Below are 14,815 nucleotides of genomic sequence, written 5' to 3'. Positions count from 1 at the left end.
TCCTGTTTCTGCACACGTGCCCAGGAGGGAGAAGATAAATATTCCCTGCAAAATTCCTTTGTGGGTTCGGAGTAATCTGAGTTCTTGACTCTGCTCTGACCCTATTTGCAAATACACCTTTTGTGCCATCTAATGTATGTGTGTCTGTGATTTTTTTTGCGGGCCTCCAGAGAAACGAACCGCTTTATGCATCATGCCTATGTTCTTAGAACAACGCGGCTACAACCTACACCCCTCTATGAATAAAACAAAATACCCTGCACTCATTCACAAACATTACTCCCTAGCAAGTACAGGCTACAATACTACAATCTAACAATGACACTACTCAGCACTTCCCATTTTTCAAAGCTCTGTACAAAGAGCTGCTAATCAGTCTATGCCCAAGGTTTTAATTTTCAGGCTGATTTCATATAGGACCTTACACTGGCCATTTTTGTACAGAATATGCATATAGTTTGTAACAAATTCATAGTCACCCAGGTGTCTGCATGACCACAAGCAATGATGGATTTCAGATCCTGCTTCTCACTTGGGAGTGCAAGGGGACTCTCCTTTAGGTATAATAGTATTAGGGCTTCTAAGCACTGTGACAGAGGTACCTCTGTACGGGTCTTAAAACCCGCACTTGAGAGATCTGCCATTCCAAACCAACAGAGGGCAGAGGTGTCACATAGTAACCTGAACATTACAAGATTCATTTTCAGAAACTCATAATCAATGCAATATTTCACCATTCTTACAACATAGAATATTTTTCCCCTTAGGAGAAAGAATCAGAAACACTGTTAATGGCAGTTTACCCTTCAAGGATCTTACTCAGAATTATATGATTTTTGGCCAGTGCTGGAAATCCTTAACTTGAAATGTGAGCTTAGAAAAGAGCCTTTTCCCCCCAAAATGGACCTCATATGTTTCTGCTCCTTTTTTCCTTTGGTACTCGTGTTTATCTTTTTCTTTAGTAGTTTTTCATTATACTTATACTGCCTGGCTTATATTAGAAACTGAAGGACTTTTTTTTCCTAGCCCCCTAGGGATAAGAGAACTAGAGGGACTGGTTTACGATGCTATAAAACAAGTAATTGAATGACGAAGAGATTTTTAATTGGGTGGCCTAAAACTGTCTAATTTTTTTTTTACTATTTGACTCAAATATCAGAGCAATACATGGGCAAGGGAAAGTTTCTGCTAAAGATTTAAATGAATCCTTTCCTATATAAGTTGATGGATAAGTAAACTCCAAACATAGTTCTCTGGTTTTACAGGGACTTTCAGCAAAAAGGGAAGACAAGTCATTGTAGTCTATCATTTAACTTGAAAGCTTCCTTTCTATTTTTCTCCCCAAATCCTAAAGAAATTGAGGGAAACTGTCCTGTCATATTCCTGTGCCAAAGAGAGGGAGGGGCTATGTGATCAAGAACTCAAAGCACTGTTGTAGCTACGATGCATTTGGGGAAAGACATCACTGAATTGGAGGACTTCCTTTCTTCTGGCAAGGGAGATGGGCACTAGGTAAAGAGCAACATGTTTTAGCTGTTGAAGGAAAGAAATACAAGGAACAGGAGCCCTAGCTTTCTAGATGGGAAAAGAATAGACAATTGGAAAGACCTATTACTTATAATATGGTACCACCTAGAAGCCCTAATTATGGATATGAGATGAGAGACTGGACACTAGTTTTAACTGTGATGCTGGAGAGGAAAGGGCATATCCTACAAAAGTTATGAAGAAGCAACCTGGACAACACAGACAGAATACGAGATTCTAGAAAGAGGTCCTTGCCATAGATGACAGACATTATGCACATGAGTGAGAGGCAATATGGAAACAGTCACTATAACTGAAAGGAGGCAGGGGACTGGGGCTTGGGGAAGGTGTTGAACAGCTCCACTGGCCATGTTGAGCTTGAAGTGATAGCTATACATCCATGAGAAGATGTCACAGAGACAGGCTGAGCAGAGGCATAGGCATAACAAGCAGAGTTGGCATGCTGTGCAAATACTTCAGGACAGCAGGAGGGTGAAAAAACAGGTTTCAAGAGCAGGGAGGGGGAGTTTTATCCATGCCAGAAACTCCATAACAGTCCCCTGTTCAGGAGGGAATGAGAATGGGCATGAAGGAGATGGAGGGATGGGGTGGGACTCACTGGGTTAAGTGAAGGGATTAGAGGAGAACAAACAGGAACTTCTGATGAAGGAACAAGTTGAAGGAGAGGAAGGGAAAGTGATGGAGGAAGAGGAGGGAGGGTGATTTCATTTAGCTGCTTTCTCTTGGAAGAAATCTGTGAGCAACTGTGTGAAGTGAGAAATGCAGGCAGGCAAAGTGGGAAAGTTCAAGGAGTGAATCAAAGATAGTGAAAAGGGCAACTGGGACTGGGTACATGGGATTCAATTAACTTGATGTGGTATTTATAACCAGGGCGATGGCAGAACTGAATGAGAGGACAAGTTTGAAGTGAAGAAAATCAGCCTGATCATGGGATTCTCACCATAGAGAGTACAGCATGAGAAAAGGAGCAGAGAAGGGAGGTGCTGGAGGGGCCCCAGGGTTGGAAGCTAGTAGAGCAGGCCTTGCTAAAGGGCAAAAGAATCAAAGATAGAGGAATGAAACAGTGGGAGACATGACAGCCGCCTGAGTGAAAGAAAAGAAGTGGTGAGAAGTCATCAGTGTTGGTGGAACAGAAGTCATGGCTAGGCTGAGGGACAGGGAGCCAAGGAGCAGGGGAACTTAGAAGCAGATTAACCAGAAAGAGCAATGCTTGGTGAAGACCAGGGGTGATCAGGTATGGGGTAGGGTGGTGAGTCAAACAAGGGCTGCAGGTCAAACAAAGACAGTGAAGGCAAAGGGCAGACTATTAGCACAGAAATTGCAAAGGGGTTGTGGTGGAAGTCTAAAAGGCCAGTGAAAGAAAGGGTCTGCAGTCCTAAGGAGAGGTAGGTTTCATGCTGTAATTTTTAGATTAATCTGAAAAGGAGGCTAATTTTCAGGGAAAAAGTCCAAGCATGTTCAGCTAGCTATGTGTTGACATCTGTGTCCAGGTAACATGCATTGTTCACTGGCAGTGACTCAGGGCCTGAATAGATGAAACTTTGTGCTTATTTACAGCAGATCTGTAAGGAACCAGAATGGAAGGAATCCAGGGCTAGTTGCATGCAGTAGGTGCTCTTAGGACAGGAGTACTCGACCCCTGCCTGTGGGCCAAATCTAGCCTGCAGAACCATGGCATCCAGCCCATGGGGCTCCCCATAGGACAGGAAATTTGGCAGGAGGGAGCAGTGGCAATTGATACTGTCAGCCAGGGCCATTCCAGGGGGGAGCGAATTGGGGTGACCGCCCTGGACCCCGTGCTTTGCGAGGGAGGGAAGGCCTGCAGAGCCAAGCAGAGTGGTGCGGTGACTCCGCACTGCCGCTGGCTTCACGTCTGGCCCCACACAGGTTGATTTGCCCTGGACCCCGCCTGGGTCGTCTCTGCTGCCAACCTTTCTCTGCTGCCAAATTACCAAGCCCCATGTGGGCGGATTAAGGCTAGGCCATGCCCTTCTTCCCCACACAGCCAGACTGGGGCTGGGCTATGCTCCTTTCTCCCTGTGGCTGCATCAAGGCTGGGCTGCACTTTACCACCCTCTGTGCAGTCAGATCAGACTTCACCAGACGGATCAGGCCTGCGGACTGACCGAGCACCGGCCATTTGGCCCTCAGGGCAAAAAGGTTGAGCTCCACTGTTTTAGGATAATTGCCTGTTGGTGCTGGACAGACTGCTACCTCAGGATAAGCTGTGAACAGATTATGCTTACGTTGGTGTAATTTATACTGGCATAATTAGGTACACTCCTAATTTTGCTAGAGTAACTACACTGGATTTAAGTAAGTTATGTCAGTATAGATCTATACGTCATGTGCCCACTCCTTGTTTACACCGGTGTAAATCTGTCACGTGTCCATGTTCTTCAGTATGTGTAGAGCTGAAGCAGTGGATATCAGTGGCACCTGCACAGTGAATTTAGGTATCACTCTATTTTCTAATTGCCTCATTAGGAACAGTGCCTAAACACCCTTGGGGATCTGAATCTATATCCCTATTCATAAATATATCTGTTGTTTAATTAAAAAGATTTCCTTCATGTGGGAGGCTTCATCTCTTGAAAAACCACAACACTGAATTTTTCTCCTTTGTTAAAGACACACCAATCACACCCCCACACTGACTGCTTGTCTGGCTGGGTAGGGAAGAACTCCCAAATGTTTTATCAGTATCTAGGAGCTCCAGACAGCAGGAGGCTGCTTAATACACTGTCTAGAGGGTAGGTTGTTGGGGAGAGCTTTGCCAACCAACAAGCTTTAAAAAGCATTGAGGCTTCCATGATGTATTTATAGGATGCAAAATTTTTCCCAAATAACTTTGTTTCCAAGCTAACAAGCAACTGCTGCCCTAGCATGGGATATTTTGCGCTTATAATTAAAACTAGCACAATGCTTCTATCTTATTGACATGAACCATAAAGAAGGTGTACACTTATTATTCAGAGCCTGTACCTATTTTACTGGCTACTCTAGAATGAAAGACAAAGTGGAATCAATGTTTAAAAAAATTCTTTGGCAAAGTCATATTCTCTGTGGCAAATGCCTGCTAAAATCATTCAGGCTGGGATATGGCCTCAAGAATGCACATGAAAAAGCAGATTGTTCTGGCATCCAGTCTTGAGCAGAGCTTAAGCAGATATACTGGGTTATCGTGAAGGTGACAATGGAGAAGAACTGGGGACAAAGACGTTCTGCAAGTTGCTTTCCTTGTGTAATGCCGGTAGTGTCAGTGAGAGGGTTTTCATATTTGAGAAGTCAACATTCCTTATTAAATCACATATTGTTTTTGGGCAGTCTGAATTATCTTTGGCATGCATATGTGGTATCCAACCACACAAGGGAAAACTATAGAGGGTCAAATTTTTACCTTTCATGCTGATATAAATGTAGATTTTTACTACTTTGAATTAACAACAGTAAGAGCTGAATTCAGTTCCTTCGCCTTTTCACCACATATTTCTCAAACAGTTCAATTACTGACTGGTTAGGTAAACACAAAATGTCTCATAAAGATCATAAAGGGGGGTTTTACATGTGCTCTGAGGGTGGTGGTAGTGGTGGTGGGGTGCTTTAATTAGAGTGGGTCTGAAAACTGCTTTAAATCAAAGCGCCTTCAGAGTCTTGTGTATCAGTGTCCCGGTTCTTCAAAATGGTAAAAGGGCCACTTTAACTAAAGTTTGTTGAAAGAGCTTTAATTAAAGCATCTCCATGGCCATTCTGAAGCATGGGAACACTGATACAAGAGACATGGAGGCTGCTGGAGGCACGCTAATTAGCACACTCCAGCAGACTCCACTTGATTAATCAAGTCTGCTCCAATGCACTGTAATTACAGTGCATTGGAGTAGCCTTCCTGCACATCTACAGGCACTCAAAAGAGCTACCAGCCAGGAAACAATATTATACTCTCAGCTTTTTTTGGCTCAAGACACTTCTCATTAGACCCAAGGCACTTCTCTAAAGCTTTTGTGAATCAAGTAGCCCCCATTTCAAAAACTAATTTATTTATTGCAATGCTTTCCACTCTTGCAGAGGGACCAAGAAGCTGGGGTGGATAAGTGGTCAGACAGAAAGGAACCTGAGCCTACACTTACCTGCTTATCTTCTCAGACCTCACAGGATCCCTTCAAAGGATCTTGCAGTGTACCAGGGTACCAGCACCCTGTTTGAGAATCAGTTTTACACAGTAATCCCTGATTTAAAGTGAAATCTGTTTGTTTTTGTTATTTTAATTCACCTATTTGTGACAGGGAATTCACTAGTGTATCTATATCCCAAGAAGAACCATCAAGGCTGAACAAACCGGAGGGAAACATTAACATTTCACTTCTAGAGACTGACAAGGAGGGGAGGAAGGTTGCCATTGCCTTGTCCTTGTTACAGTTATTCACACCCATGCAAAGAGGAAGGGTAATATGACAAATCTGATTTTGGTCTATTTTTGCACATGATTGTAACTGACTGATCATAGTACAAGGCACTGGAGAAAAGAGCCCGAACTGAGGTGATGTTTGCACTGCTGCTACCTGTGCTGTTCATTTTCCCTGGATTACCAAAGGAATTCAGACTCTACAGCTGTTCATATGTCTCTTCACTAGTATGTAAACTGTCAGGATCTATTTCTCACATTAAAAACATGATCCCGTAATGTCCACATTTGGAGGTTTTTATCCTATTTTGGTTAGTGTAAGTCAGTACTACTCTGTGATTATTATACACCTACAGCAGAATATTTCTTCTGATCTGGGTCACTTAGGACATTTATACAGGTGCTCCAGGAGGTGGGGTGGGGAGGTATGCACTTTAATTAGAGAGGCTCCAAGAGCTCCTCTAAAGTGCCGGGAGCATCATACCTCTAATTAATCATGTCTCTAATTAATTAGAGTATCACATCTCTAATTAAAGCACCTGGAGTATCCTCAGACTGAAAAATGGTGGTAGGGGCACTTTAACTAAAGCTTGAATGTTCAGTAATTACCATGCTCCAGGAGACTCGATTAATTGAGTCTGCTCCGATGCGCTGTAAGTACAGCGCACGAGAGCAGCCTTGATGCACGTATATAGGCGCCTTTAGGTTTCCCACTAGAAACTCAGTCTGTCTCTAGTTCATCTTAAAGATAGGAAACAACCAGAGCATAAATATAGCAACACCTCTTATGCTGCATGAATATTTTATTACTTTTTCTGATATTTTCCCCCCTTCTGCTCTGTAAAAAGAAAGAACTTGATAACTTATGTCAAGATTGCCCAAGGTTCTCACACTTCAGAAAAATCATAATCACCATCCTTCAGGAGCTGTTACATCTGTATTGTAAATCTTCATTGCTTTAGGACATTCCCTTCTAATTTGGGATTGGCCAATTCACAGAGACTTTAGATTAGCAGCCACTAGATGGGTTTGTGTTTCTGGCAAAACTAGTTTTTCCTGCTTTAAATATCATGCCATATTCACAGAGAGGCCCTAATTCTGGAAGGTGCTATAAATACTCCTACTAAGAACCCTTCCTGTCCTGAGTTTGCTGTCTAAACCTAGAAAAAAAGATAAGAAAAATGAAGACATGTTGGAAAGCCTAGATGTTTCCAGGCCTCTCCTGGTGAGATCCTACAAGATCTTCCTTCTGTTCAAACTCTGAGTGATATTTTTACAATGAATGTAAGTGTGAGTGAAGAGGGAGAAGAAAGGGTGCAATAAAGATGCCTGCTAATGCTCATGCCTTTTCTGAGGCTGATGTTTGTCATCCTTAGTTGTGCACGGCCTATTACCAAATCAGTGCCTGACTGCTTCAGCTCCATCAAAACAGGAATGCTGAGAACTCATCTCTTACATGGCATGAGGATTGGCTCTGATGGATCTTCTGTCAATAATCCCTAAGGAGCAGCAAGGCTACTGTAGACAGTATGCCTGGGCTGGGATCTCCTATTCAGTAAGTGCTACATATTCCTAATTCCTCTATAAGTGATTACAGTCCACTGGTTAGGCAAGTCATGGGTACAAATTACTGTTCAAGGGAAAAAAAAAGAAAAGAAACTTGGCACTTACATAGTCCTATTCATCTGCAAAGTGCTTTACATAATTAACTATATTGGGATTTGCTTTTGCTATACCACTGCAACAGCCTGTTACTAAATAGTTTTGAAGGATAAGTGTGAAAACCAATTAAGTAGAGTGGTAAAAACTGATCTGTGGCAGCCTTTTATCGTCCTCCCCTCTGCCTAGCACTGAGACTCTGCACATATAAAAACTACAGCATGGCCAAAGCAATGCACATGAATCTTGCAGTTACCATGCTAGAAAATGAGAGATTTAACACTATTGTGTCTTGCTGTGTAAGATGGAGTTTTCCCATTATCTTTTGGGCTCCTTCCCGAAATATAATACCTAGTAAACCTTTCAACTAAAGATTTCAAGTTATTCTTCACATTTTACTAGACTTTAAGGCCAGAAGGGACTATTACATTGACCTTCTGCACAATGCAGCCCACACAGTATTACTTAGTAGCGAGTCCTCCATAATGCCCATAACTTGCATCCCTTTTAGAACACTTCTGGTCTTAATTTAAAGACATTATGTGATGGAAGCTCCATCACATCCCTATTTAAATTGTTCCATAGTTAATTATCCTCGCTGTTAAAAATGTGCACCTTGTCCTTAATCTAATTTTATCACCTTAGGCATCCAGTCACTAGATCTTGTTTAACGTGTTTAAGGAACTTTCTGCTTTCAGAAGCTCTCACCCCATCAGTGTTGGTTCTTAAAGACTGCAGTTAATTCATCTCTTAATTTCCTCTTTGATACGTATAGTAGGATTTGCTTCTTTATTCTTTAAGTGTACCAAACTTAAAACACTAAAAAGGATTCCTTCTCCTACCCTCAACATACATCTAATGCTTTTTCAGATGACACTGCAGACAATTTACCTTTCACTGCAAAAACTAGTATTAGTAGGGGAAACAAATAACTTTTTCTTCAATATTTAAGAATATTATGTTATTCTTTAGATTAAATTTAACTGGGTAAAACATCTAATAGATCTCAAAAATATTTATATTTCAAACAGATTAATCCTCCTACTGAATTTTGCTGGGAACCCATGCAGTATTTACCCAATAAGCAATTAATATCCATACCATTTTTGCTCATTAATGCAGAGACAGTGCTGAGATCCTCTTAACAGAAACAGAATGACCCTTCCATATGGAATTGTTGGGGTTGAGAAGGAGAAAAACAACAAGACACACACACACAGGAAAATAATCACACCGGCAAGAAATTTAATTTCTATATTTTCAGTACATGCTGTGGTTTTTTTTTTATTTAAACCAAGAGTCAATGAAATATTTGTAACTAGACAGCTGATTCTTAGTAATAGGGTAAAATTATATTTTTTTCCAAATGTGCTATTACTGCCAGGAAAAAAAATGAACAGTAAATGAAATGGTTACTGCAATGGAACCTGCTTTATTATATATGAAATTTAGTAATATAGATACTTGTGATCCAGGTACCATGACTGTAGGAGGCAAACTTTTAGAAGACTACTCAACTTCCTTGGAATATAGATAAGAATTTTAGCATTCATGAAAGTCAGAAATGTATAACACTGGCTAAGTGACAGAATGTTTCTGGAGTTGTGTAAGCTTCTTTCCCATGCAGTTCTGCCAGTGCCAATCTATAGCACTCAGGCCTGAAACCCTCCCTCCCCCTGCTCCACCTCACACAAGGTGAACCCCAATCTGGAGCTCCTTCCCCTCCCTTCTCTCCCCTCCCACCTTGCAGACAGCACCGGAGTGTGGGAAGTGGGGGGGCTGATCAGGGCTAGGGGAGAGAGTCTGCAGACAAGCAGGTCCTCCTGGATTGGCTCCAAAGTGGAGCTCAATTCCTCCTCCCTCCCCCCCAAACCAACATTGAAAGTTGTAGGGGGGCATAGTAGAGGGGGTGCTCTAGCTTATGGCACTTTCTGTGAAATGCCATGAATTAAAATGGGGAGTTGCACATCTGTCAGCACCCTCTGTGTCTAACATAGAGACTGCAGATGGTTGACTCCATATATCATGCACACATCTTTGAACCAAGAACTCCCAGTTCACTCTTACAGCAATTCAGATTGTTTTTTACTCTCACTTTGTGGCTCAGAAAAGCCATTTCTAAGCCCTTCCTGACCAGGCTTGCCAGACGTCTTCTGCTGTATGGTGTAATATCTGTGCACCTAAACAGAGACTAAACTAAAATGAGCATAATTCAAGATGTCAACTCAGTGTCAAAAGCAGAATGAAGGTGAGGCTGATTTATCACAGTATAGTTTGATTGGGTACCAAAGGGAAAAAGTGTGATGGGCTCATCCATCAGCTCACACAATCCTGAGGTGAAGAACTCCATCCATAGAGCCAGTGGCCCCTTGAGCAAATCTGAAAATGCTGTAACAAGGAACAAAGTCTAGATGGGGAGGTGGGGGAAGTATTATGCTTAAGTCCTGGTGTGACAGGTGGCCATCTCAGGGCCAGTTCACAATGTTGGCCCACCCGCCTGCCTCTGTGTTAACCACCCGCCTTCCTTGCCTGCGATGCCTTGATCATAATAATTATGAGAGATGTCACTAAGGTGGGAGGCTTCCCATTGCTTGCCCTGGTGACAAGGGCATTATACACAGCTCCAATCTCACTTTACTGTGTCCCATGCCTCACAGATGACAACCTAAGTTAATGAATAGCTCCGGCCTACAGCCAAGCCAAATTCTGCCCCTTGTAGGGCCTCTAGCATGCAGTACACACACACTGCTCTCCACTGGGCCTCTTTCACACCACCCTCTCTCACCAGGCCTCTTGTACTATGCCTGCTCTCATCAGGCCTCTCACATACTGTCCTCTTCCTGGGCCACTTTCAACCTGCCTTACTCCATACAGCACTTCAGGTCCCCCTTGGGCCCTACTCTGCATGGCACTTTGGGTTTCCCTACTCACTCTCCAGCTGGGGTGCATGCAGCACTTCAGGCCATATGGTCACAGACCTTACTCTACATGACCCATAGCCTTATGCCATAGTCCGGGCTTAACTCAGCCACTGGCCCCTCTCACGCACAGCACTTCGGGCTGCCAGCATACACCCAACTCTATGTGGGCCTACATGTACTTCTGCCCCGCCACTGGGGCCAGTGGGGTCTTTCACCCTGTGGGGCTCAGGCTTTTCCTAAGTATGCCTGCCCCACCCCCCCAACACTGGGGGTCTTTCACCCTATGGGCTCAGGGAACTCTTCCTAGGTGTGCCTGACCTTATGCCATTGGGGTCTTTCACCCTATTGGTTCAGGTGCCTCTCTCTAATTTGTGCCTGGCTCCATGCCTGTCGCTACCTTGGCGTGACCCACCAGGATGTGGAGGCTGGGGTTTTAAGGCGCCCTTACCGACCTTTCACCAGGGAGGTAACTGGCCTGGCATTTCTGGGGGGCTGTTCCGCCATGAACAGCCCCACCAGGCCACCCTTCCCCAGCAGGGTGCAGTTTTCAGTCATACCAGGACCATGAGCCTCCTGCCATTCCCATAGTTTCTGCCCTTACCTCCCAGATGTTCCAAGGAGTAGCTCAGTCGGGTGTTGCTCATTTGGCTGCCAGCAGCCAACTGCTGCTCCAGCTCTGAGGGCCTAGGTTAAAATGGAGGCTGATCCGCCCCCCTCCTCCAATCCTGGGGCCCTCCTGGGGTCATGTGCTAGTCTCATCAAGGCTAACCCACACCTACCAGCTGCCCTGCTGCCTGTTCTCAAACTTTAAAGTGGCAGGCACCAAAGGTACTCTGCCACACTTGGCCAACACCTCTGGAGAATTTTGGATGTGCAGTTAGGAAAGAAAAGCAGAGGAGAGTCCTGACTATGTTCAAGTACAGATGTTCCTTTTCCAACCCTTAGCTTCAATTTTGACAACAATATTGAAGTGTGCCTGTTTCTAAATTGAATATGACTTGGTTGTTTGACTGCAGAAAGCAGTAGTACATAACCATTTAGGTTGGAGATGGATAAGTATCTCATGCTCTTGAATCTGAAGGGGGGATTTTATGACTTCAAATGCTGTCAAGGTCACTAGAGATAGTTCTTTTTCTTTTTCTTAACTATCAAGCTGCCTGCTCCTGGAGTCCTGTGAATACACTGGAATCTCAGCCTTCAGAAAAATACAGTCCTTGAACTCATGGCTGCAGAGCACAGCTTGAAAGGATATGCGTCAGTAGTAGAAACATACTCCAATTACAGGCCATTTTGAATGTGTAACTAAAGACAAAAGGCCAGAACAATGGCATACTGAAAGGTAACTGTGAAACCCCTAATCCAATCCCAGGAGCAACTAAGTGCCAGTTTTGCATCTAGTTTAAGTTAGATCAGCCTCAGAGGAATCTCCTGGCACAAAGCTGAAGGCAGCTTTTTAACTTCGTTAGCGTTCTAACCCAAAGGGGCTGGAGTAGGGCTAGGGGTTTGTCTCAAAGACACATAAAAATGCCAACAAAATCAGAAAGAATTCATACAGAACCAACAGAAATCGTCAAGAATTAATTAATCAGAAGTTAAACAGACTGTGTGGTGTAGCTAGGTGACATCATAACATACCATATAGCAAGACAGGAACCATTTAGATACTGTCAAGACTACAGAAAGGAGATTAATGGGAAGGTAGTTGAGCTAGGGAAAGTTAAAAGTTAAGACCTAGAAAACTACAGATCCAGTATACATGCTCAAGTTGTTTCCTAGGGGAAGTGAGGAAAGAATCATATAAAACAAGAAGTAAATTAAAAATTTAGTTAGCCACTCTGTAACAAGTAGTGGAGAACATACCATAGGGAACACTGCTGAAACACCAAGGGGATGGATGAGGATAAACTAAGATATGTCTATGACTTGTTTCTAAATATATTTGGACATTTTTTTCTTTGGGAATTCACTTCTGAATCTTTCAATCAGATTCGCTGACAGTTTTTTACTACTGAGTTAAGAGGTTTCCATTCTCTTTTGCGGGATATGGAAAAAGTAGAAAATCATGTCTCTTTTTTTTTCCTGCCCGTGCTTCCTCTTTTTTTTGTTCAGAGTCAGAAAAGTGTTTCAAATGTAACATTTTTTTGCAGTCACAGAAAGGATAGGGCTGAGGGAGGGAGCAATGACATCCAAAGATGTAACTGCACCATCTATGTCATGAAGGCATGTTGGCTGTTGACAGACATGAAAAATACTAAAAACAGGCTTTACCAAAGGCAGTAGCATGTTAGTTTGACCTGGTTCTGCAGCATTTGTATAGATCAGATGCATCAGTGGGTTTTTTTGGCACTTTTATCTAAAGGTGATTCAATCAGCTATTAGATAAAAGCCCCAAAAAGCATCACTAAAGCACCCAATCTATACAGATGTGGGTTTGACTAACGTGATCCCTCTTCTGGTCATGCATTGGGCTTGATGCAGGACCATGTGGAGTTTCTAGTAAAGCACCATTTGGGGAGAGTTTTTTACGTCTGTAAGCATTCTATGTGACTATTACCTCTGCCTTGGGCAGATACTTCAGAAGCAAACATCTACTACTAAACCCAAGCCCAGAATGGCACTGAGCTAAGTGACACCTTCAGTTGTTTTGTAACTATGTGTACTGCTGCAGTGTCAAAAGACCCCAGCCAGATCGCTGGCCCCCCTTGAAAGTTCTTTGGTGCAGATACATTTTACATTATATTTCTTATAAAAAGTTTTGTTTTTTTTAAAAGGCACAAAAGATTTAGACACCCAACTCCCATTCATAGAATGTGGAAGTTTTGTTGCCTCATTCCCCTCTGTGCCTTTGACAGTTTTTTCCATGTTTCTAAAACTCCCAAATCAATGGGGTGCTGTATTGATTGCCTTTCAGGGGCCATAATATAAACCATCAGAACAGCAGGTGCTGCTAGGCACGGGACAAACAGCAAAATCTCTACCACTAAGAGCCTACAGTGCAATGACTTATGTTTGACTCCATGTTGCAAATTCCTGGATTAGCATATGAATGACCAAACCACTTCAGAAACTAGAAAGAAGAGAAGAAGAAAAACAAAATTACTTTCCGGACTTACATCTGTTTGAATGATGCTCCACGCATTAGTTAAGCCAATATTTCCATCTGTCCCATACAAGTGAAGCCCTTTCTTCAGATCCCGCTGAGCATACTTATCAATCTAAACACAAAAGAAATGACATTGAATTTGAACACACAGAACATTAAAATTCTCAGTGTCCCACCACAGGATGATCTCTGCATGAGAGTTCAGGTAGTGAGCTTCTACTGATCTGAGCCAAACTTATACCAGGAACAAAACTGCTAATGTTCCACTTCAGTACTAGGTACTTGAGCACCTGAGAAAACAGGGTGCTGCCCTTACATTTAGAACTGCTGTTTGTCATTAAACTCATGGCTGACAGGCAAGTCCTTTTTTCTGTCTCAGCCTTCTTTTTCCTCTCTCTCAGCCATCTCTAAGCGGGTTTGTATTTGGCCTATTGAATATACTCCTATATTCCCTATGGTGTTTGCACAAGCACATTTGGAAGCTGCTGCTCCTTCTTCTGAGTGGCCAGTGTACCTATTTGTGACAGCAGGATTGGCAGAGAAAGATGCAGACTGGTGGTGAGGCTGTGAGGATAAACTATAATGTAGAAAGCTTATGGATGAATAGGACACTAGGGTGCAGTAGCTAAATGGAGCTGCTAAGCTACCTAAATGAATAACTTAAAAAACCAGAAATGGTTAACTTCCAAAAGTTCCTAACATTTAGGTAAAAACTGAACCAAGCAGTAGAAACAAAGTCTTGATGTATCAGAGGGCTCATCTACATGTGCAGTTAATGTGAAGCAATGAACTCCAGAGTTTATTGTCCCGGAGTTTTTCGCTCCTGGGCACATTGTTTGAATGTGAGCCTGGCAGCAATAAACTCCAGAACAATAAACCCTGGAGTTTATTGCTATTTGCACTTGTGCCCTGCCAGCCCAGGACTGCTTCCCCCTGCTCAATGTGCTTTGGAGGGGCTGGCTGGGGCACAAGGGACCTTCAGTGCAGGGCTAGCCGACAGGTAGCCCCCACACTGAAGCTTCCCCAGCTGGGGCAGCATCTACACCTGTGCTGCTGTGAAGTTTTTTACAGAGTATTTACAAGAATTATCCTGCTGCAGAGTGAATTAGTTTACTCCAACCTAATAGGGGCATACATGTAGATGCCAACACGTTTACTGCACAGTAAACATCTTGTGCAGAC

At 43.1% G+C, this 14,815-nt stretch overlaps 1 protein-coding gene across 1 annotated transcript in view; it reads right to left on the bottom strand.

Moving 5' to 3' along the window:
• The window catches only part of TSPAN4 (tetraspanin 4), a 367,592-nt gene that overhangs the window by 13,304 nt on the left and 339,473 nt on the right, over positions 1 to 14,815 (bottom strand). The window contains exon 4 of the mRNA XM_019551972.1: positions 13,644 to 13,745. Within this exon, the coding sequence (XP_019407517.1) occupies positions 13,644 to 13,745 (102 nt within the window). The remainder of the gene's footprint in view (positions 1 to 13,643; positions 13,746 to 14,815) is intronic.

Source organism: Crocodylus porosus, unplaced genomic scaffold (genome assembly GCF_001723895.1).
Source record: "Crocodylus porosus isolate Cpor-Errol unplaced genomic scaffold, CroPor_comp1, whole genome shotgun sequence".
NCBI classification, from domain to species: domain Eukaryota; kingdom Metazoa; phylum Chordata; order Crocodylia; family Crocodylidae; genus Crocodylus; species Crocodylus porosus.
This window is presented reverse-complemented; position numbering and strand designations above follow the sequence as displayed.